Raw genomic sequence first — 24,520 nt, 5'->3', positions numbered from 1 at the left:
GACGCTGTAGGCCCTAGCGTTCATTGAACGCTAGGGCCTACAGCGTCCAATTAATGTCTGTCCAAATAAAGTCTTTTAACTGACCTCTATCCCAGGACTGAAGGAAGCGGCCCCAGTTTTGGTACCCCAAGAGACCCCCGATCAAGTGACGGAGGAGATGCCGCTAGCGAGCCAGCAGCACAAGGCCAAGATAGAGCAGGAGACTCTAGATCTCATCACGGTCATGACGTGAGTTTCACCCGTCTAACTTAACCCTAAAGTGGTTTCAAGACTCAAGAGACTAAAATAATTATTACCTATTTAATTCGCGTTTTTGACACCACTTGCGGGGGTCCAAATTTTTGTCACTAAAATTCTTATTCATTGGCCAATTTGTTATTTTTTCATGCTGATTTGAAGGCCATTGAAGCATTTGAACAAGTCTACAAATTTTAAGTTCTATATCTTTTACGATTTTTGCGGATGTGTATCACTATGACTGATTTCCCCTCAGAGAGCTACTGGACAAAAAGGATGTGAACTTGGAAACCGTGAATCCGTTACTTCAAGTGATCCTCAGGGGTCTGTCCAGAAGCAGGATGAGCAGTTACCTGTCACAGGTATGTGAGCATTCAGTGTGTTAATATAGTAATAATATAATAATAATATGTGCATTTAGTTTAGTTTCTAATTAATAATCCACATAGTCACAAATTCAGTAAACCGAGTAAAAATATTGCTCTCTCTACACTTCTACAACTCTACAAGTTTCCCTGATTATTACAGACAAACACCGAACACAGCGCGCACATAGCATCAAGGGACTCATCAAAGCTCGCAAATCAAAAGGCCCCCAGAAAGTGGATGTCAAAATCAAACCTGCACCAAGGCCCTGTTACTTTGGACAAGGACTGCTACCTCAGATTCAGCAAGTCAAGAGCAAACGAATATGGCGATAAGATTCAGGGGTATGTTTTTATTGTATTACTTTTCAAATAACATGCACTGATGATACTTATTTTTAGTTTCGAGGATCGATTAGTTTCGAGGATCGATCCTCAAATAATGGTCATCAAACAACAGCTGACATATCAAATAATTAATGATCCTCAGAGAAGAGAAAGAAAGGATGGACACAGAGCTAAGTGAGGCCTCTTTGTCGCCCTATATGGTGTCAGATCCCTCAGATTCTGAGACAGATGAAGAGGTTACACTTGTGGAAGAGGAGGAAGAGGAGAGTGAAGTTCCAGACCGGTCACATAGGGAGAGTATCAACCTACTGAGGAGGCTTTACAATGAGGCTAATTACGGGATCCATTTTGCTTCTTTGGATAAGGAGGAGGGAAAGAAGTACAACAACAGGATTCTCTCTTCAATTTCTCCTTACATAAAGCGACACAAACCCAGCCTAAATGTACGGAAGACAAAACCCTCGAAAGTTGGTCACAGAATCTTAACCCGGTCTCCGATCAAGCGAGGACAACAAAAACCTGGCAGCCTCTGGAGCTCCAAACCCTCCACCACTAAAAACTTCATAAAGGAAAACATAGAAAGTGTGAAGACAGTAAGAAAGACACGGAAGGAGGAACAGGGGAAGACGAGAGTAGTGTACGATGTGGAGTATGAGGGGTGTGTGTACCGGGTCCTACCCTGTCATGTCAAGTCTACTCCTAACTGCAGTGTGCTGTCTGTTAATATTGAGGAAGACTTGTGGGTGGACGTGCCCAGGAGCGCAGGTAAACATGATCATATTTTACTAAGTGGTAGCTATTTCCCCATCCTCAATTTCCAACCTTAACTGGTTTTTAATTTCGCATTAACACTTAACAATGAATAACATATCACTTTATATCATCTTTCCTTTGCAGTTACGAAGAAGTTGGAGTACATAGGAAGTATCCAAGCTTTCAAACCTCCGAGAAGTGGGAACAGGGAGAATGACATCTGGATCTACAAGTGTAAGATTGGTGGCAGGAACTACACTGTTGATCCTCAAGATGTAAGGATTTGTCCCAAAGACGGGTTAGTCATAAATTATCTAAGATGTTTTTTAATCCAATTTTTGCAAGTTTAGTTTCTTCCTTTAAGAATATGGTATCGTAAAAAATCCAATTGGCTGAATATAAAACGCCCTAATACATTTCCTGAGACATTGGACAACACATTCCTAACGAGAAACCTTTGTTACGAATTTCTTCCGAGATGGTCCCATGAATTTCATTTCTTGCCCAAATTAAAGGCGCACCTATTCCAAACTTCAAGTTCTATTCTAAATTATCAATCAGATGCACATATTTGGTCCACCTAAAAGACGAGTGGCACCAGTTGGACACCTGGGGGGTCTGCAGGCTCCTCAGAGGACAGATATCACCCAACACCATAGTCCACAAGAGCTTACACCACGCTCCCCGACCCAGGCAGCCTTATAAGTGCTCGTTTAGCTCATGGGCTTAATTATTCAGGCTTTGTTTTGAGAAAAATGCTGGACTTAGTGAGTTTATTAAGATATTGGTATTTTTAATGTAAGCTGGACATTCTTTGAAGCAGGAATTTGATCTTTGTGTTTGGTTTGCATGCGAATTTTTACAAAATGTAAATCATGATTTAAAAACTGTTAATAGAACATGAATTTTGCCTGTTATTAAAGAAGCAATTCTGTAAAAAATGAACATTAAAAGTACCGTTTATAAGTCTGCGGTTCATAACCCGAAGATATTCGCATCTGATGTTATCAAAACTATCACAGTCAGTTTCATCATATGTTTATAAGTTTATAGGGCTTAAACATTACTCTCACAACAAGAATAACCTCTGAGCTTTCTGTACTCTACGAGAAACAATCCACGTAGTGTATTGGAAGTAACCAAGTAGGTTAGAGGTGACAAGCCGGATCCCAACAACAGCACTGAATACAGAATGTCAAATAACAGGGTGGAATAATTCCGATTTCCTAAAATAGCAGTCACTTTGTGAGTATAAAGTTCCATGGGTATCCAGGGAACAGTGGACACGATGTATAAGAATAATATGATGATAATGCACCAGGGCATTGAAGTTCTGATCTTCTCAACCCATTCCAGGCTCTTGCTTCTGGAGACCGTCTGTTTCTCAGAAGACTCACTCATCAGTCCCACTGATTGGGTCATCTTCCTGGTCCTGGTACGGAGCACGAGAACTGTGCTGTAGATCACAGCGTAGAGCACCAGGACTAACAGGACGGGGAGGATGTACCCTACAATCAGTGCTGAAGTTTTGAACGCTCTACACTCCACACCCTCCCATCTGTAACCACAGTAGGATGTACCTCCTGCTGGCTTTATGAGGTCAATCTCGCAGACACCAAGGTGAGGAAGCGAGAACACAACCCCGCATACACACAAACTAATGCAAAGTCCGGTAAGCTGGAACCGTGCTTCAAGAAGGAGATCGTTGTCGAAGGGGCGTCTGAGGAAGATGGTTCTGACGACTGTGATGAAGAGGAGTCCGTAGACAGGGAGCACGAGACTCACACTCTGGATTGTGACGAAGTACTGGCAGGAGAAGGGGGTCTGGGGCACGTCACGTAAAGACCATGAGACAACCATCACTAGGACTAGCAGCACCTGGAGAGGGAGGGGGAGTCAGTGACACAATCAGTAGGAGTCAGTGACATAATCTGTGACACAGTCAGTGACACAGTCAGTGACATAGTCAGTAGGAGTCAGTGACATAGTCAGTGACACAGTCAGTGACACAGTCAGTGACATAGTCAGTGACATAGTCAGTGACACAGTCAGTGACATAGTCAGTGACATAGTCAGTGACATAGTCAGTGGCATAGTCTGTGACATAGTCAGTGACATAGTCAGTGACATAGTCAGTAGGAGTCAGTGACATAGTCAGTAGGAGTCAGTGACATAGTCAGTGACACAGTCAGTGACACAGTCAGTAGGAGTCAGTGACATAGTCAGTGACATAGTCAGTGACATAGTCAGTGACATAGTCAGTGACATAGTCAGTGACACAGTCAGTGACACAGTCAGTAGGAGTCAGTGACACAGTCAGTGACACAGTCACTGACACAGTCAGTGACATAGTCAGTGACACAGTCAGTAGGAGTCAGTGACATAGTCAGTGACATAGTCAGTGACATAGTCAGTGACACAGTCAGTGACACAGTCAGTGACACAGTCAGTGACATAGTCAGTGACATAGTCAGTGACACAGTCAGTGACACAGTCAGTAGGAGTCAGTGACATAGTCAGTGACACAGTCAGTGACACAGTCAGTGACACAGTCAGTAGGAGTCAGTGACATAGTCAGTGACATAGTCAGTGACACAGTCAGTGACACAGTCAGTAGGAGTCAGTGACATAGTCAGTAAGAGTCAGTGACATAGTCTGTGGTCAGCGGTGAATGTGATGATTCATTTTTTAGTTTCAGTAAGTCTCTAATGAGGCTATCTACTCTGTACTCCGGCAAGTAGGATGTCAAAAATTTGCAAAAAATTGAAACTTCACCATAGTCATAATAATTGTACAAACCTGAGTAAAAGCATAGAAGAGAACGGAGATGTAGAGATAGAGGATTCCTCTGAGGTGTTTTAGGATGATGTACACAAGGAGGATGGATGACACCAACATGAGGAAGAGACAGGGCACACTAACTGCCCTCGTTATCTTGAATCCCTCGTATGTGAAACCTCCTTCGGAATTCTTGTCAGTGAATACCTCGCTTTTGTCTGCTGCAGAACTATTGCTCCAGCTGGGGTTGACCAATAGGTCAAGGATTTCTACTTTTGCTGAGTAAGAACTGACGAACTCTGTGACTGTCGTGCTAGCTTCACCTGAAATGTCATCACCTGGATCTTGTTCATAGTCTTTAAAAGGGTTAAAGACGAGATCTTTCGGGCCCACCGTGATAAAAGAGGTTGTAACGGATGTTAAGGTGGTAGCTGTAGATCCGACAGTGGACATTTCTCTGAGATGATATGAGGACTTTGAAGTTTGAAAGGTTATAGTATAATGCTAGTTTTGGCATAGATAAACAAATATCAACTTTTTAACAAAACTCAACATCTTTAGGGGCAATTATGTCAAGACAGATTCGAATCTTATATTTAGGACTTAAATACTTCAGATACAGGATAAGACAACCAGGTACTAAAAAACTCTCAAGAGTATAACAGATAAGCTTACTATTGATGATAAGAGCAGGGCCAGTGTTTCGTAAGGTAGAGCAGTATGATACAAAATGCACTTGGCACAAATTGTGCTGCACAATGTCCTAAAAATAAATATTTAAAACGAGTAGATTGCAAATTTTTGGCGGCAAACTCAAATTCACTGCGCTGCAGAGGGACTTAAGGACCACAAACAAGTTGGATGTAAACTCAACATGGTGTAATTCTCATTGTTAAACCAGGAATGGTATACTAAGAAAGTAAGAAGTCGGGGTCACGAAGGCATTAATATTATAAAATTACAGCAAGGTGATACCCGTGAAACAATACTCTCAATATTATGCAGCTTCTTTAGTCAAAATTTCGGAGCAAACGACTTACCTAATATTCCTAGTATATTGATGGTATTGCTGAGCTGTCTAAATGAAAACATAAATTCGTGCTCGCCTTCCTTAGTTAAGAATGCAAAACATACAAACGCGCTTGTTAGGACGTGCGACCTAGATGTTATTTCTTCCGTTTCATTCTAAGTCCATATTTCCGACAAATATGTTAGCTCAAGTTTCTAATGCTGTAGCTGTCAGCGTTACATCACCTTTTATTTCAATTAGTGCAACAAAAATTGACTCCGCGCGGTCGATTGTTATAACAATCAGACCTCACAAAACTTTCCAACCAACATCGATCCGTCATTTTGATATTTTCTTACTTTCACTATTCGTACTGGTGAGAGAACTGTACTTTAATGGGCCAACACTCAACAGGATGGTTCCTGTCTAGTGTCTTCCATATTGCACGTGTTATCAACTAAATGCACGTGCAAATAAACCGCGTAACTTTTCATAACAAACTGTTTAAAAAAGGGCGAGTAGAAACATTCATGCCCGCGTAATAAAGAATAGGTGAGTATTGGAAATAATTAGATCATGTCTCAATATCGAGTGTAGAAGTTTAATGCGGTAGAAACCTGAAACCCACGCCTGAAGGGGGTCGTGCTAAGAACCTTGGGTCGATGAAGTTCATTGATAATGAACTGAGAGTTAAAGAACAATGCAAGGTGCCGCAAAATGGCCGAATAGGTTCTTAAAATTTGTCTCCCCTTCCGATGCACATTGCACAATCGTCAATACGTACGTGGTCTTATTACTCATACAGTCAATTGCAAAGGCTTTGAAGTATTATAAATAAAAGGTTTCTTTCAGTACAACACGAAGGTAGGTGAGTGTTTAAGCATTGCAACAGGAAATATGTGACCAGACCATGAATTACTGAGACTTGAGTCTGAGAGAGCGGGTGGAATAACTCATAAACCCACCACATCCGGTACAACTGTCCAAGAAGGGCAGCGGTAATATGTTATACCTACGCCAGTATAACATTAACTACACTAACTCACTGAGCTTAATTGCGCGCGTACAAAAGCGTTATGAACACATATATAGTATAGGAGACAATTAAAATTAATTTACAGCGGAGTTTAAGAGCAACATAAGAACATACTTCGGCAACATTGAACAAAACCATTTTATCATAACTTCATAAGATCCAACTTATTATAAACTTATAATAACTTACAAAGAAAAGAAGTTAAGAAGGAGCCGGTTGCAATTCAATGTGAGTATAACGGAAACAAACAAACTTGTGTATGATCTGTGTTGACCGCATTGATGATCCGGTTCTTGAGCATTGGTGATAATGGAAATATTGAATTTTACGACTAAGGAACCTATCCAGTTCCTGTCACTAATTTCGCTGCAATTCATGTCAGTCTGATAGTCTCACAGCTTCACAAGTATAATTTATGAACCTCTAATCAGAGACACGAAATTCAATTACCAAGAGAATTACTGACCAAGAGAGGCTCTTATATTCTTATATTATACAACACTGAAAGTACAAGCATAACAGGCAACAAAATATATCGTTGCTGATGACACATAAACTAATAGACTTTTCAATGCAATCAAGTTTAACAACATTCGATAAACAGAACAACTTCTACAATAAGTTATCCTCGGTTGCTAATGATCAAATAATATCGTTAACACTTTAACATAATATCCATAATATAAAAAAATAAAATAAAAAAAAATAATATCCAGAAACTACGAGTAGACGATCAACGACAGCACTGTTTGTTGAATTTTACAACTAACGAATGTATCGGCAATTCAGTAGTGTGGCATAACACGGTTAAGGCACGGTTAACGCACGGTTAAGGCACAGTTAAGGCACGGTTAAGGCACGGTTGAGGCACGGTTAAGGCACAAGGGTTACATAAGGCACGGTTCTTAAGGCACGGTTAACGCACGGTTAACGCACGGTTAAGGCACGGTTAAGGCACAAACTGCCCAAAAGCAACCATTATGGTCGCTTAAGGCACGGTTAACGCACGGTTAACGCACGGTTGGGGAAATATAACATATAAACATACAAGTGGTTAACTAAGGCACGGTTAAGGCACGGCTAGGGAACAAGGGTTACATAAGGCACGGTTGAGACACGGTCACTTAAGGCACGGTTAACGCACAGTTAAGGCACGGTTAAGGCACAAACTGCCCAAAAGCAACCATAGTGGTCGCCTAAGGCACGGTTAACGCACGGTTGTGGAAATATAACCTAAAAACATACAAGTGGTTAACTAAGGCACATGATCTGAATGTGACGATCTGTAAATTTTACAGTGCGATTCCCGCTATGAATAAATTTTCTAATTGTAAAGCAACAGCCCTGCTTCGTTTGACCGTCCTATATTTGAAATCCTTATCTCGATTAACGATCTCTTCAAGTAACAAGGCTCTTCAAATTAAGTTAACATCTCCTAGAGCTCACACCTGTTTATTTGAGCGAGGTGATCTACACAACCTACTTCGCAGTCATGTATCAGATCACATCACCCAACCTTGCTGCGTGCTGACACCACCCGCACACTTATCAATACATGCAAACTTTTGATCTCGTTGATCAGCTGACATGGATCATATCCCGAAATAAACAAGCTCTGTCACTCTATCACAGTTGTATATAAACGCAGCTTTATTCAACACAACCATCCCATCTTTTCATTGTCTACTCTTAAAAATACTACTACTTTACTCACCATGGTAACTCGAAGAGGAACTCGACACTCTGCTGCCGCCCCCATCCCTAAATGCCTTCACTGTGGCGCTAGTGGCCACATTGCCACCATATGCCCAAGGACTACCTACACTCCTACCCCTCCTTCCCTGACCTGTAACCACTGTGTGAGCTCTAGGAGATGTTAACTTAATTTGAAGAGCTTTTTTACCTGAAGAGATCGTTAATCGAGATAAGGATTTCAAATATAGGACGGTCAAACGAAGCAGGGCTGTTGCTTTACAATTAGAAAATTTATTCATAGCGGGAATCGCACTGTAAAATTTACAGATCGTCACATTTAGATCATGGGCCTTAGTTAACCACTTGTATGTTTATAGGTTATATTTCCCCAACCGTGCGTTAACCGTGACTTAAGCGACCATAATGGTTGCTTTTGGGCAGTTTGTGCCTTAACCGTGCCTTAAGTGACCGTGATACAACCGTGCCTTATGTAACCCTTGTTCCCTAGCCGTGCCTTAACCGTGCCTTAGTTAACCACTTGTATGTTTATATGTTATATTTCCCCAACCGTGCGTTAACCGTGCGTTAACCGTGCCTTAAGCGACCATAATGGTTGCTTTTGGGCAGTTTGTGCCTTAACCGTGCCTTAACCGTGCGTTAACCGTGCGTTAACCGTGCGTTAACCGTGCCTTAAGAACCGTGCCTTATGTAACCCTTGTGCCTTAACCGTGCCTTAACCGTGCCTTAACTGTGCCTTAACCGTGCGTTAACCGTGCCTTAACCGTGTTATGCCACACTACTGAATTGCCAATGTATCAGTACGTGCTATAAGGCTAGTAAGCAGTTAGCTAGATAAATGCATTATTTATTACGTCCCTTGTGATTCTATTGCAACTTACAACGGCCCTGATAATCTAATAAAGTATTAGGCAATAATCCAGAATCTACACAAACACAGCAAAAACGAAGGAAAGGTAAGACTGACTTCCTGAATAATTCTATCGTTTCGAATGTCAACAAGAATAACTTTAAGGTAGTGAATTATTTCTATTTTTGTGAGCGAGAGTTTTTAGGGAGCAGCCATGGATGACTGGGGCAGAAATAAATACGATCTTTACGTATATTACTTCAACATAATGTCCTCTAATAAAGTAATAAGTTACATCGTAACACTGTATTCTTATTAAATTACATTGTAATTTCAACATATTATGTTGTATATGCAATGCAAATATATATATTTGTATTTTACAATTATCAGTCTTAACTATATTCTTATTTTACATCATTTATCCTTTTATGGTCCAAATTTGGTCGGGATGACGTCGGGGTATTTATAGTTCTTGTCTATACAACACGTTTGAATATGGGTGAAATATATAGTTGCTATATGGTAGGGTTGCGACAGACCTTTCTCACAGTACATGAAATTCAAATAAAAAACTTCGTGATACAGCACAAATATCAAGTTCAGCATGATTAAATGCTAATGCCGAACACAAGGAAATATTACGTTCTGGTACCACCGTTGTAAGCCACAGCTTTTTGCTAGATTTTAAATTTCCTCACCTTCAACACTATTAACAAACTTTGATGCTTGCATTAAGATAAAATGATCGAGAAAATAGCGTTTCTGAGTCTGCAGGGTATTCGGGCGAGACCCGTAAAATATTTATTTGGAATATTATTATTATTCATTATAAATATTATTAACATTGTCGATGAGTTGCGGGCAATCGGCACGAGCGTTAGCTTAGTAGGTTACAAACCTACAACTTAATAATTATTAATCTATAATTACTACTTAGAAATGGAGTTCGTCTCGACGACGCTTGCCTACCATCCGACATAATCGAGGCACCGGTCCGTCAGGCCAGCTGGTCAGTGGTCATACTAACCGAGTTTCACAAACTTGAAAAAAAAGCTAAAAACAATTTATGAAAATATATCAATGTTGAATAAGTTTAAATCGTTGAATTATAAGTCTACTATAATTGCAGAGTGCTTCTTCTAAATCTAATGAAATTCTTCCTTATAATTGAATGGTTGAACGAACTAAAAAATTATGCTACTAAATGTTCTATGCTCAGATAATCATCATGATCTCAATTTGTCCCTGCCATTGTGATGAGCTGCTGCTAGATGATTATTGTTACTATTTTAGAGTTCAACATTGAGTTGAATAGCAGTCCAACAAATGATAATTTAAATTTTAGGTAATGACAAGTTGAATAAGTCCAAATTATCCACGTTTACCTTTCAGCTGCTATGAATTACGGACTTTTAGTCTTATATTTAACTAACATTCTTTCAAGGATAAATGAACAATGATTATTGTCATTGGACAGCTAGACGCTGTTACGCACCGAACCAAAAACGTCTGAACCGAATTTATCTCAAAGTTAAATGGCCAAGTCTATTTTTAGTAAATAGGAAGGTTACCAGGTGATTGTGAGATATATTTGGTTCAGCCGTTTTTGGTTCGGTACGAATTACGGACTCTTAGTTTTGTATTTAACCAACATTCTTTCAAGGAAGAATGAGCAACAATTATTGTCATTCGACAGCTAGACGCTGTTACGTACCGAACCAAAAACGGCTGAACCGAAATTATCTCCCAGTTAAATGGCCAAGTCTCTTTTTAGTAAACAGGAAGGTTACCAGGTGACTGTGAGATAAATTTGGTTCAGCCGTTTTTGGTTCGGTACGTCAAACAATAATAGTCACTGCTCATTCAGTTGAACCAAGCGATCAGAATTTGTTTATCCCGATCTATCTTAATCCTTTTCAGCAATGACAAATATCTGCGGCTTTCTTGTTTTGCTAACACTTTTAGTGTTAATTGTATCTTCGGATGAGTGCCCATGGAAGGAGAAAAAGCTGAACAAGGCAATCCAGGAGTACAACATGAAGTGCCTAGAGAAAGGTTTCCAGTCGTCTCTGGGCTGCGAATCCAGCGATGGTAAGTTGAAGAAGAAGGATTTGAAGAAATGCAATAAACTGGAAAAAGCGCTGAAAAAGTGTGGCTACACTTGCCCAACTGATGGGAACTGGAGTGATTTCGGGGATTGGTCAGACTGCTCGGCTGCTTGCGGAGGAGGATCCCAGAAGAGAACGAGGAGCTGTTCCAACCCAGCCCCTGCTAACGGTGGATCCAACTGTGTCGGAGATGCTGAAGAGACACAAGAATGCAACGACCAGCCTTGCGAGTTCTACCCACTAAAGGTATTTTGTGACGATTACACGACTATCTACGTAGACGGAGTTCAGAGCTACAACGACACGAACTATCAGGCACTAGCGGAGCTCAGTGTTCCATCACCCACCCGGGTCATAGCAGTTAAATGTCATAACAAAGGGGGTGACTGGGGTATCGTAGCAGAGATGAAGGATGCAGAAGGAAACGGGGTCATGGTTTCAGACAATACCTGGAGATGTGCTGGAGTCGAGGAGAGTGGTTGGGAGAAGCCTGACTTTGTTGAAGGAGACAACTGGGAGGAACCTCTAGACCGGGGTGATGACCATGTCATGAGGGATAACACTAAGGGATCAAACTGGAACCAGATAACTTCTCCAGACAGAAGGGTTATATGGTCACGTGGAGATATTAAAGATAGAACAGCATACTGCCGCAAGACACTCAACTACTAACTAGGCTACTTTCCCTCAACAACATTTGGTAGGAGGATGGTGCGCCATGGACATTAGAATCAAACCTTGAAAAGACTTTGCATGTTTCAGAATAATTTTTATTTCTTAGTGTGATTTAAAATTGAACAACAACTAGTTTGCCTAGGTGTGTTTTAGTATCTTAAAATCATAACTCCGAGCGCACTTAAATTTCTAATTTGCTGTTTGCATTTGTTTATGCTAATGCTATTTTTCATTTTTATAGAGGTGTCTGCATAGGCTAATCATCATTCAAAGTCTCAAGAATATCATGCTAGATTCGATGAGTTGCTACTAGACCTAAGAGTAAAGTTAATGTATTTATAAATACTACTTAGAATAGTTATAAATGGAGTTCGTTTCGACGTTAGGCTACCACGCCGACATAATTGTGGCAATTAGCAGCTGCTGCGGGTCTCATCTGTCATCAGCCCGCCTAACCAGTTGTCAAGGCTGAGCTTCATAAAATAGTATATTTAAATATATCAATGATACACGAGTTTCAACTGTGGTCTCAATTGTGCAATACGTCAATCATTCAGTGAGTTTCTTTTTGGTTGTAGAGTGCTCATCTAATGAAACTTAGAGAAAATAATTAATGGAAATAAATTTAACAGTGAATTATAATGCTACTAATTCTTTTATGCTTGACAAATAATTCGATCTCAATTGATTCCGGCCATTAATGAGTGAACAGCAAAGCTATACCACTGAACCGTCCCCATGATAGATGATTAATATACGCAGTCCAACAGACGATAATTTAATTTCAAAGTAATGTCGAGTAAATGTTCAAACTAATTTATCCACGACTCGTGCAGTTTGCAGCTGTTATGACTGACTTTTAAGTACTTTAAAGCTTAAGAGTCTGAAGAGCCATTTCAGAGATCGGAAAACTAGTGATATCTATAATAGTCAGAGTGTATACACCACCTAGGCACAGAAAAAGAAAAAAATTGATATCGTAACGGTAAAGCTAAGGAATAATTAGAGCGATCGATTCAAAAGAAAGATCAGTTTATCTGTTGTTTATAATACAACTAGCATGTAACAGGGCATATCTTTGTCAAAACACATATCCAGAGCAGATGAACATGCTGGAGAGTTTTTAAAGATCTGAATAGGAAACATTATTTTGTCGCCGGAAACACAGATTGAAGCCTTGGCAGGTCACAAGGTTCTAAAGAGAAAGTGTAAATAAGTTAACTATCAGGATTGATCACAGGCGGACACTGGACACACGGTGGCTAGAAATGTGACCATGAGACACAGTGTAGAGCAGAATCGTCAACAAATTTACAAGTCTTTGAAATATTTTACCTTTAAAACGACATTCTGAGGGCCGTAAATCCGTATTTTAACCGATTTTCTTACATTTTCATATTTTTGTTGATCTAATAATGGTTGAATCAGTAATGGGCTATACTAATTTTAAACGTTATTGATTATCGATATTATGAATGATAAGAGAGCCCCATAATGTTGTTCTCAAGTTATATTGGCTGTTATCCAAATTCCAATAATCATATCTTTTTAAACAAATTCTGCAAAACTGTGCGGTCAAACTAACCACTGGAAGAGAGAAAAAGTAAATATCCATATTATGAGCAGTTATAAAACAGAGTAACAGCTGTATCATCACGAAATAAAAAGACATAAAACTGTAGTATAATTACTGAAGTACGGCTTCATATTTTCAGTGAACACCCGAATATAAAACAGAATCTAACAAACTATTAAGAATGTAAGAACCCTGCAGATGCACGATAAGCTTTCAGCAATAAAACGTTGTAAATTGTTGATCCATGTAAGGCTTTGGTAAAGCGAGTTTCTATCATCAACAAACACGTACTATTAATATTGTAATTATAACATGAGATGCAATTACAAGCAGCGATTATAATGACAGATAGTTTCCGATAAAGACCCTGACACCTGGTTAATCTTTAATTACAACATATTATACAATTAATAATATACAATTACGGAATATGTCAGCCTTATCAGATGGAACAGTAATGATAAATTAGAGAGCGGTTCGAACTAATTTCAAAGGAAACTAAGGATGAACACTGAACGAGTGGCTGCGTTGTTGGTTGAACATTTGCAGTTTTCGATTATAGTAATGTTCTATATTCAGCGTCATGCTCGTCGTAAAAGAGGAAATTTGGGAAATATAGCAAGTAGGCACAATGCCGACTCGCTGTTAGAAGGCTATTAGCCAGCTGTTACGCTAACAGCCCTCTAATAGCCGTCTAACATGAACAGCTAGTCGGCATTTCCGGAAGTATAATGGGGACTTGGTATTCATAACCAAGAGTCTTCTCTGACCAAGTCTCGCAAGACCAAGTCTCGTACGACCAAAGGTATAACACAACGATAGGAGACCGGATAACGAGGTAGTGGTACACTTTGCAAGAAATTAGAACAAAAATATCTATTTTAGGCACAGCAGGCTGCAGTCGGCAGGCTGTGTCGTGTATGCACAAAGGACGTAAATCACATTGTATTCACACTCTGAAATTCCTTTGCAGGAAGCCATAGAGGTAAATCTTGGAATATGGCATCGCGAAAAATTTAGACGAAAGTCTTATTTTAGCGTTGAAGATTAAATAGTTTGAATATTTATAACATGTAAAGAATGTTTATGACGAAAGGAATGAGATCTAACAGACAGTATTATCTGCTGGTCAAAGAAACGCTTGATAAATCTGAGATCGTCAAGCCAGAAGAAGTCTTGGATCTCGCAGTAATTTTCTCCGTATTTCCAGCCGAACTAGAATCAATATTTTGCTTACTGTCACAAGCTACAGTTCCGCCGCTCAACAGTTCTGAATCCACAGATTTATGTTCTGAAACTACAGATTTCTGCTCGGTATTTGCCTCAAATCTCTGAAGCCGACTCTCCCGTATCTTGTTCAACTTTCCACCCCTAGTAGTTACCGACTCACCAGCGAAACTATGTCTCCACCTGGGTCTAGCTCCCTTTATCTCCTGAACCCTGGAGTGCCTCCTCAAGCTTTCCTCCCAGGAGGTGTTAGTGAGTCTCTCCAGAGACAGGGTCCTCCGGAGGGTTGGTCTCCGGACTCTGGAGATACAGTAAGCAGGGTGGTAGCTCCACTCTCCGGCTATACAAACCTTGTAGAATCCTGTGAGCAAGGTTATCTCCTCTACTTTACTGTTGTCCAGGAAGAAATACTTCCCGTCTTTAAACACCTTGTAGTTGTAGTCCTCTGGTGTTCGGAATGAAGCTGATCTAGCTAGAGGTTTAGTGGTGTTGATTTATGCGGGAGCACAGCCTTCTTTGAAGGTGGAGTTTTGTTCAAATCAGGTTTCATCTGCTGCTCAGTCTCATTAAGTGTAAGCTCATCCATCTCAGTAGAGTCAGTTACACATATAGTATCACTGTTCAGCCACATCGGGAACATCAGACCTGACTTTACCCTCACAGACTGGTTCAGGCCAGACCTAACAATAAAGACGTTGAGAACCCCAGGATCAGGTCGAACCATCTCAGCAGGGAGGATGTACTCGCCCTCTTCAGAGAGGACCCGGAAATGAGTAGGAGCAATGACCACCTCCTCTCCTCTCTGAGGGTCCCACACCACTGGCAGGACTAGGTTCATGTGGACCACATACTTCCGGGAGAGGTGGAGGACTTTGTAGTAACCTGGCTTGGTGTGGATGGGACGGACATGTTTACCGTTTAGTAAAACGAATTTCCCTTCGATAAAGACACTGTATTGTAGGACATCTAGTTTTGTACTAGTTGCAGATACTGTAGCATCGGACATCGTTTTCATATTCTGTTGGAGAGAACAATCAACAGATTCATCGGCAGCTTCTTTCTCGAAAAACTCGACCAGGTCTCTTCTGACTCGGACGTTTTTCTCCGTCATCTTCACAACGTAAGTTCCAGGTTTACGGATGCTCTCCTTGACTTTGTCAATAGGAAACACTTGCCACTCTCCACCAACGTACACTCTGGCAAACCTTCTCAATTCAACTGTCTCTGTGACTGAATTTACAGTGGATTTGACGTCATGTTCAATTTCAATCTGAGCAATGTTCGCTTTTGTAACTTGGAAGACATTTCCTTCGTATTCAACATCAAACAATTCTCCGATATCTGACTTAGAAACGGAGCTCTCTGGAACTTCTGCCCAAAATTTGGCACCCGGATCTTCATCTCTGGGTAGCAGGACATGGACAGATTTTGGATCTCCCTCCGGTACTGAGTGGTTCACATCATTTTGGGACCTATTCCCAGTGGATTTTGGGGTAGAAACATCTTTTGGAAAGAGATCTCCTCCAACTCCTACAGGAATCTGATTTTTTGTCGCATTTTCTTTCCGATTCAAATGCCGAATCAGCTTAACTTCATCAGCATGAACATAGAATTCACTACCTTGGTGAGTGACTTGGTAAATCAGTTTTTTGTTAGAACGTTGCTGTGTACACTTGATGTCCTTTCCAAGAACCCGGACCCTAGAAACACCACGTAGGACCTGATAGGATCGATCAGGGATTATCTCCGACAGTTCACCAGCTGTGTTCCCCACTGACTCAATAGTGTAGGAATCACAATCACTCAGATCTTCTTGAGACGAAGATGTTGGATCAGACTCGGAGTAGCCTATATTCAGAGTGTTAGAAGAGTTAAACTCCGTGGTTGAAACTTCAGTGTTTACAATATCTGCCTCAAAGCTTTTCACACTGTTAGAAACCTGTCCCACTACAGAAGATTCTAATCTCTGGATAGGGATGTTGGAGGTTGTAGGAGGTAGAGGTTGATGTGTGGCCGAGATGCTCTTGGTGTTATCTCTATAGTTGAAGTGAGTTGCTATAGCACCATGGTAGTAAGGGGGCAGATAGGAACTGGAGGCAATCGTGTCAGAAACAGGCACTTGAACACTCGGCATTGGAGCAGGTTGTGTTACGTTGAAGTTTTGCTGAGCTGATTGACTGTTTGAGGGTGCTCTGTAGTGATTTGTAGGGACTGAGTGGGAATGAGGTTGTACAGGTCGGTGTTGGGAGGTCACAGATGCTGGATAAGAGTTAGCTGGATATGGATGGTTGATTGCCACTGATGCTATGTATGGGTTGGGGTTGATTGCCACAGAATGAGACATTGGTGCAACTGTGTGGTAATGAGGTGGTACAGATTTCGGACACTCAGAGTTATAGGTTGCAGGCACTGAATAGTAATTTGATCCTGCTAGTTGAACAGGAAACTGAGATTTGTGCAAGTTTGTATTCCTCTGATGGTCTACAGAAGAATTCGTCGTAGCACCTACCCGTGTGGCTTGCGAGGGAACTGGTGCGAGGTGCATTGATGCAAAGCGGTGCTGTCTGTCATTAGGGGCGCGTATTGGCTCTGTTGAGGGGATGCAACATCGGACTGGTTTGGGGTTGTGGAGTAAGTATGGTACTCCTGAATCTGCTCTTGTTTATTGATGAATTGGAAGCTGGTCCATGGTGATGAGAGGAGGTTGGAATTCTGGAGGAGGTAACCCGGAGTGTCGGACTGAGTGTTGAGGATGTTGAACTAGAGATTTGGAATAGGAGGTGGCATTATATTGCTTATGAGGGGGAGGTTGAGCAGAAGTTATATGATCAGCATTATGATATGTCTGCATGCTGCCCCTTCCCTGGTAAGGTGGGTGTAAGTGTTGTGTCTGTATGTATGTATTTTTAGCGGGGTACTGGGACCGGACTTGAGTTCTCATCGCACTGAATTGAGTAGAAGTCATTGGGTAGACAGCATTCATTTCTAACGGATGAGGTGGAATCTGCTGATGGTATAAGGGATGCAGGAGATGATTTTGTTGATGTTGAACTTGGTGTTTTTGTTGATAATTTTGTAGATGATGCTGTTGATGTTGAACTTGGTGTTTGTAGTTTCTGTTAGTTGTTTGATGGAGGGACTCTCTGGCATCCCTCTGCTCCTTTCCTTCAACACCACTTCTTTTAAGTTCACTTCCATGATTTTCTCTCCCAGACAACATGTCTATTGTCTGATGTTCGTTGAAAACTTAACCTAACAAGAGTTTTGGTTGTTAAAATCGAATGAGATTGATGGTTGGTGAGAGTTAAGCTTGAATCAAATGAAATTAAGTGAAATTTTGATATAGAAATGGTCTTTCCGACTCAATAGACCAAATATAAAGAGCAACAAAAGATGAAAATCAGAAAAAACTAAGAACATTAAGTACATCAAAGGAGAGAAGAAACGATCAATACACAAAAAATGAGACCGCAACATACTAGGTATTTCCTGGTTAAATTGAGGTTAATTAATTAATATAATAGACTACTGGGAAAATAATACAAGAGCTTTTGTAATCATGTGTTTGCAGACAAGCAAATAATATGGTCGAGGATATATCTGCCGTACATTGTATCTCGTGGAGAAGAATTCATTGAAGTTACGATGTTAATCTAGCAAATGAGTTCAAACAACAATTCAACAATAACCAAGATGTCAATAAATTTACCTTCTATTCAATAAGCGATGGTTTTTATACTTGAGTACTTGTATAGTTGTGTAGAGATTTCTATAGCCTGAGTTATAGTTCTATCTTGAAGAGTATTTCCTAGCATCCGCGCGACCAAACTTAGTAAACTTTTGTACACAAAACTTAATGGGGGGGGAGAGATATTTAAAGCTTAAAGTTAAACCGATCAAAAAACTATTGTAATTTTATCAAATATTCAATAACAACTTGTTTATTATCATAATTAAATAATAACCAAACATAACTCATAAAAGATGACAGAACAAACCAGTTCATATCAGGAAGGGACAAGGCAGGACAAGTCACAGGACAAGACAGGACCAAGTACAAAACAAACAAGCACATAATATAACAATATCTGAACAGGAAACAAACTAACTAACCGATATCAGACATAGATAAGACGAGCTGGTCAGCCCTGCTCTCGTCAGCTGTCTCTGTGTTCAGCCCACTACTCTGACTAGTCTCGAATATGTTGGGGATCATCACTGACTCTCTGCAGTCTCTACTTATCAGCTGGGATATTTTCTCTTTTAGTTTCCTTCCTCCTTTTTGGCTTATACTTCATTACAAAAAAGGGACACATCACACAATAACTGTGACAAAGATGCGAAGAACAAATTCTGGAAGCTACCTATAAAAAGAAAGGTGCTTGATCGAGACTATTTCAGAGAAGCAAGCCCAGAAGTCAGAAGAAACGCAAGAGTTCTAAGACTCACGTGATAACCGAGCTCACATATCTCGCTAGGTACGAAGTAGGGTAATTGTTGGAGCCAGGAAGGGGTCTGTATCTGCTCCATGTCATCATTCAGCACTGGGATAAACCTCCGCTGAACCTGGGGAGTGCTACTTAAGTAATCTTAACTTGGGTAGATGCAGGGATATCACACAGTCCTCTTGCAAGCAAAACGTCTTTCTAAGTTTACCAATAAGAATACTGTCTTTTATATAGAAATATTGACGGATCACTACGAACTTCCGTTCTATGATAAAACCTCTCTCGTTGATAATGTGATTAAGTTTGACAAAGTACCCTACCTCGCTGGGACTAAGTCCCCATCTGGTGATATCAGCTGCAGTGATGTAAGGGGAGCCCCTGTGAGAGGCTGAGTGAGGCGGAGTTATACCGTCCAGTTTAGTTAGGATGGACAGGGAGTTAACATAGTGTTTAGACATCATCACCAGGATATACTCACACTCTTCTACCTGTGTAGCTGGTTATAATAGGTGAAATATGCGAGTGTTTAACCAATACAATGTGGGGCAAGAACTTGGAGTCCCGTATTGTAAAAGTATTTATTTAATTTTAAAAAGTTTATTCAAGCGCTCTGTTCAAAAATGTGGCGGTGAAAAGAACTGACTTTTTCATTCAACCAGTCATAGTAACCGAGTTCCTCGAAGTCATATTCTTCTTTCGTAGTTAAATCACAAACACACTCCGCCAGCCCATTCAACTGAGGGTTTTTTAAGTTAAAATTCTGCCCAGTGCCCTCCGAGACTATTTGTACAATAGCTAGATACGAGTTCATTTTCACAAGTCCAATAAACATGAAATCAAAAATAAAACTGACAAAAGATCTGTTAAATCCTGTTCAAAAACACCAACCTCTAAAGTGTTAACAAGTTTCAGTATCAAGTTGGCCTGGAACGCTTCATTGTCCAGCTTCAGGTACGATATCAGCACCTTGGGAGGTATCATAAGGTCTGAGGGTCGGAATATGAACTTTTGTAGCTCTTCTGATGTCCAGGTGTGCTGTTTTGGGGCTGGCAGGGAGGAGGGCCTCTTTTTTAAACTGAGGAGAGGATTTCAAGGGTATAATTATAGGTATACAACGACTTGGAGTTGGACTTAAAATCTGTTAATGTCAACATCTATCGTGATCAATATTATTTTTTCTTTCGGGTAATGAATGATGAACTGTTTGGCAGTTTTCCAGTAAACTGACTCACTTGCTAGACTTCCTCCAGAGTCCCTGAGCAACAGAGAAGGAAGTAGAGGTAATATCTCGAGGTCCAGTGTGAGGCGATGCCGAGTGTTGAGAGTCGAAGGCGAATGGAGAGGAAGGGGGTGTACTGAACTGTGAGTAACTGCTCATACTGGCTCTGAAGGATGTGTTTGGTTAGGATTAGTTAGGTTAGCAGCACCTCTAAAATCTAAATTAGACTTTTTCTAGCTCTATAACATAATATGTACATCTGCATTCTGGACCATATTTCGTCGGCTGTTGACAACTATTGTCAAAGTTATATTAACTAAGTAAGTTTCAATGATAATTGGCGACGTCAATAAATAGCAATTAGCAAATTCTCATGCGGGGTGGTCTGTTCTCACTTAAAAAGTAAGAATGAAGAGTTACACACATTTAATGATATCTTCATTGTAAATTCAATTCGTTGAAGTCAGTTTTCTACTTTTAGTGACTCAGACACCCAAATGCCGGGATCGTTTTGGGTACTGGTTTTCATTTCAGCAGCTGTTGTTTTGATAGAGTGTAAGGTCAATAAGAAGTGTCAGAAGACTGTTAAGAAGTTTAAGAAATGTATCAGTAGTGGTTTCAAGTCAAAGCTTGGTTGTGCTGCCGGAAAAGGAAGGTTGAAGAAGAAAGCCATGAAGGTTTGCAAGAAATTGGAGAAGACGGCCAAGAAATGTGACTTTTCTTGTGGAAAGAAAGGAGATGAACCCGATAAAAAGCCCAAAGAAGATGAGTCAGACCCTCAAGAGCCTGGAGATGATTCACAGAGTGGAACAAAATCAGAAGGATGCCCTCTTTTAGGGAGCGACGAGCCGTGTCCCAAATCAATGTTTATCATTTTTTTGGGAAAATGAAATTCATTCTTATTCGGTTGATTCATTCAAATGCGATGATATTTAACGGAATATCCTCAACATCACAAGTGGCCCAACGGAATCGATTGATATCATCTACTTTTTACCATTAATATAAAAATAGTGAATAGCAATTAAATTTTTGTACCTTTTGGGTTTTTCGAACGAACAACGGAACATGAGTGAAAATAATTCTGCATGGTACTGAAAGCGACTTCTAGAATAAAGTGTTTCTTTTGACTGATTTGTTCAATCGTTAAAGTTTAATAAATGATAATTTATCTTATTAACTTACCCAAGCATCTGTGATTGATTGGATTCTATACTGTGTACACTTGCAGAACGGTCTGAAAACGTAATTTATCTCAACAATGTCAACACTTTCACTTGTCGGTTACAAAATTTCCGTGTTCGAATCTTAAAAAGTATCAAAAACAAAAGAAAAAAAGCAATCAAAATAAAATTAGCTATCTGTGTGAGATTATAGATTGTAAAATAGAGAGTCTTGAGGTCCCACCTAGTGATGAGTTGCTAGAGTTGTTAGCTCTACAGGAGTCAGTTAACAGACTCTTTGTAGAGGGGGCAGAGTTCATGAACTCGTCTGATCCAAACGTTACTCGCTTCCCAGAGGAGGATATGTCTGCCATATTGTCAATCTGACAGGTTGAGGAATACAGGTAACTTGGAGAGGTTAAAATACAGAGAGAATACTGAGAGATGAAATAATAATACAAGAGTTAAAGTATTATTAAAAGTTGACAGAGGAGGACCGCTGACAATTAATGCTTGACATAATCACTGTAGTCACTGTATTATGGGATTTGTATTCTTAATGGATGAATGACATTGTGTGCATATATTTATATTTGATTGTAATTAAAGATTTTAAGGCGTTAGTGCCGAGTAATGCCTTCGGGTAGTGCTCCTCAATCAATCAATGATAATTTCAGAAATGTACTATACAAGTATACAGCTAAATAGGTGAAATAAGAACTGAAGGCCACGATGACCGCATATTTCCAGATGGTCAATAAACAAAATTCACAATAAACGGAATTGTCTTTATCAATGATATAATATCTAAGATCTAACCAGATAGCAGGATTTAGGTTCGTTAAAGTAAGCCCATGTTTTTAGGCCCCGCGTAGTAGGAACCATGCGGGGTGCGATCAGAAGGGGTTTGTAGGGGATCCTGGAGTAAATCTCTAGCTCTGATTCTTGTCTCGTCAACTTCTTCTTCTTCTTTTTCCTCTTCTTCTTTTTCGTGCCCTGTAATGTGTTGTTTCTACAGATAGGGAGCTTGTTAACAGTAAGTCACGTGATACATAACTGTTTTAGATAAGTTTTGAGATCATGGATCAGCACATTAACTATTTATTTGATCGTTAGATATGTGATGTGTGTGGAGGTGATGGTGTTACCTTAGTGGAGGTGATGGTGTTTGCTTCGGAGATAGTAGAGACAGCAGACATGACACTGCTTCTTCGCATTATTTTGGCCTGTTTCTTAACTTTGCCCCGAACCTCCTCCTTTTGTCCGGCTGTTCAGAGAAATTGCTTCATTTTAATCTCATAATAACATGTTAAAAATGATTTCTCTAAAGCAAGTTTTTTAGAACGAATGAATAGGCACATGTTGGACAGACCACAAAAACAAAACAAAGTTTTTCAGAACAATCTCCCACAAAACCACATCCACGCAAATAATTGCGACTTTTTCATGCAAAAGTAGCGATTTCCTAAACACTTTACATTATTAAGGGGGGGGGGGCCAATGGGTATTTTTTTGTGAAACTTGATTTCGAGATAGCAGTTGACCAACAAACTAGGACCAGTGACCGAACTTTTGAAGGGGTCCCGGACCCCAACCGCCAAACGGTGCGCGCAGGGCAGCCACGCCCATATTTGGTCCAAATTAGGCCCAATTTAGCCAAATACCCTGTACATGCCCCAAACCCAGGTTTATGGTGCTCTACTTGTAGCTAGTGGTCTCCTGAACTCGTATATGAAATTTCATCAAGATTGGACAAAAAATGACTGAGTTATGAGCCAAAAACCATATGCCCATATTTGGGCATACGCACCAAATTTGGTAGATTTCGTCCCATAAATTGGTCAAATATCAATATTTTTGAATGAAACTTACTTTATATGAAAGGTAAGCCTAAACTACATATTCTCTGTAATTTATAGCTTTATATCTGTTTAAATGTGGATACTAAGGCGAAAAAACCACAAAAAATGAACTAAATTGCCCATATCTCGGTTTGCGATATTCGCGGAATTGATCTCACCAAAATTGTAACAACTCAATCAGTTTTCAAAATTTTTGCATGAAATTTTTGGAATCGACTCGAAATCGCATTTCGACCTTATTTTAAGAACGGATTTTTGATTTAGGCCTCAAAAAAAATTTGGCGGCCAAATTCCAAAATTATATTACAGAAATTCAGAATTTGGCCGCCAAATTTTTTTTGAGGCCTAAATCAAAAATCCGTTCTTAAAATAAGGTCGAAATGCGATTTCGAGTCGATTTCAAAAATTTCATGCAAAAATTTTGAAAACTGATTGAGTTGTTACAATTTTGGTGAGATCAATTCCGCGAATATCGCGAACCGAGATATGGGCAATTTAGTTCATTTTTTGTGGTTTTTTCGCCTTAGTATCCACATTTAAACAGATATAAAGCTATAACTTACAGAGAATATGTAGTTTAGGCTTACCTTTCATATAAAGTAAGTCTCATCCAAAAATATTGATATTTGACCAATTTATGGGACGAAATCTACCAAATTTGGTGCGTATGCCCAAATATGGGCATATGGTTTTTGGCTCATAACTCAGTCATTTTTTGTCCAATCTTGATGAAATTTCATATACGAGTTCAGGAGACCACTAGCTACAAGTAGAGCACCATAAACCTGGGTTTTGGGTATGTTCAGGGTATTTGGCTAAATTGGGCCTAATTTGGACCAAATATGGGCGTGGCTGCCCTGCGCGCACCGTTTGGCGGTTGGGGTCCGGGACCCCCTCAAAAGTTCGGTCACTGGTCCTAGTTTGTTGGTCAACTACTATCTCGAAATCAAGTTTCACAAAAAAATACCCATTGACCCCCCCCCCCTTAAACAACCACAAAAATAATTGAATTCCGTCCTTTTTGAAAAACAATGGAAGACGAACTGAGCACAATTAAGCAGTAAGCAATTCTATCGTGTTCACAAAATATTAAAAATAAGATTAGACCCGAAACACGTAAGCAGCTCAATGGAGTCAAAATCTTTCAGCT

At 40.0% G+C, this 24,520-nt stretch overlaps 2 protein-coding genes across 2 annotated transcripts in view; both read right to left on the bottom strand.

Moving 5' to 3' along the window:
* LOC134819858 (uncharacterized) overlaps window positions 1-24,520 on the bottom strand; it is a 92,284-nt gene that overhangs the window by 57,785 nt on the left and 9,979 nt on the right. Inside the window, exons 19-28 of the mRNA XM_063830006.1 lie at window positions 22,657-22,775; window positions 22,328-22,504; window positions 21,753-21,891; window positions 21,531-21,582; window positions 20,359-20,511; window positions 20,015-20,201; window positions 19,770-19,862; window positions 19,447-19,614; window positions 19,128-19,244; window positions 18,792-18,924 (exon numbers count right to left, since the gene is read on the bottom strand). Of these exons, the coding sequence (XP_063686076.1) occupies window positions 18,792-18,924; window positions 19,128-19,244; window positions 19,447-19,614; window positions 19,770-19,862; window positions 20,015-20,201; window positions 20,359-20,511; window positions 21,531-21,582; window positions 21,753-21,891; window positions 22,328-22,504; window positions 22,657-22,775 (1,338 nt within the window). The remainder of the gene's footprint in view (window positions 1-18,791; window positions 18,925-19,127; window positions 19,245-19,446; window positions 19,615-19,769; window positions 19,863-20,014; window positions 20,202-20,358; window positions 20,512-21,530; window positions 21,583-21,752; window positions 21,892-22,327; window positions 22,505-22,656; window positions 22,776-24,520) is intronic.
* On the bottom strand, window positions 2,546-4,939 carry LOC134819516 (uncharacterized). Its single transcript, XM_063829481.1, has 2 exons — window positions 4,503-4,939; window positions 2,546-3,581 (listed from the first exon to the last, which is right to left on the bottom strand). Exons 1-2 carry the CDS (start codon window positions 4,932-4,934, stop codon window positions 2,760-2,762), a joined length of 1,254 nt encoding a protein of 417 aa, XP_063685551.1. The 5' UTR covers window positions 4,935-4,939; the 3' UTR covers window positions 2,546-2,759.

The sequence above is a fragment of the Bolinopsis microptera genome, chromosome 8 (genome assembly GCF_026151205.1).
Source record: "Bolinopsis microptera isolate Bmic1 chromosome 8, MBARI_Bmic_1.0, whole genome shotgun sequence".
Taxonomy (NCBI): Eukaryota; Metazoa; Ctenophora; class Tentaculata; order Lobata; family Bolinopsidae; genus Bolinopsis; species Bolinopsis microptera.
Note: the sequence above shows the minus strand (reverse complement) of the source record. Positions and strands in the feature narration are given on the sequence as shown.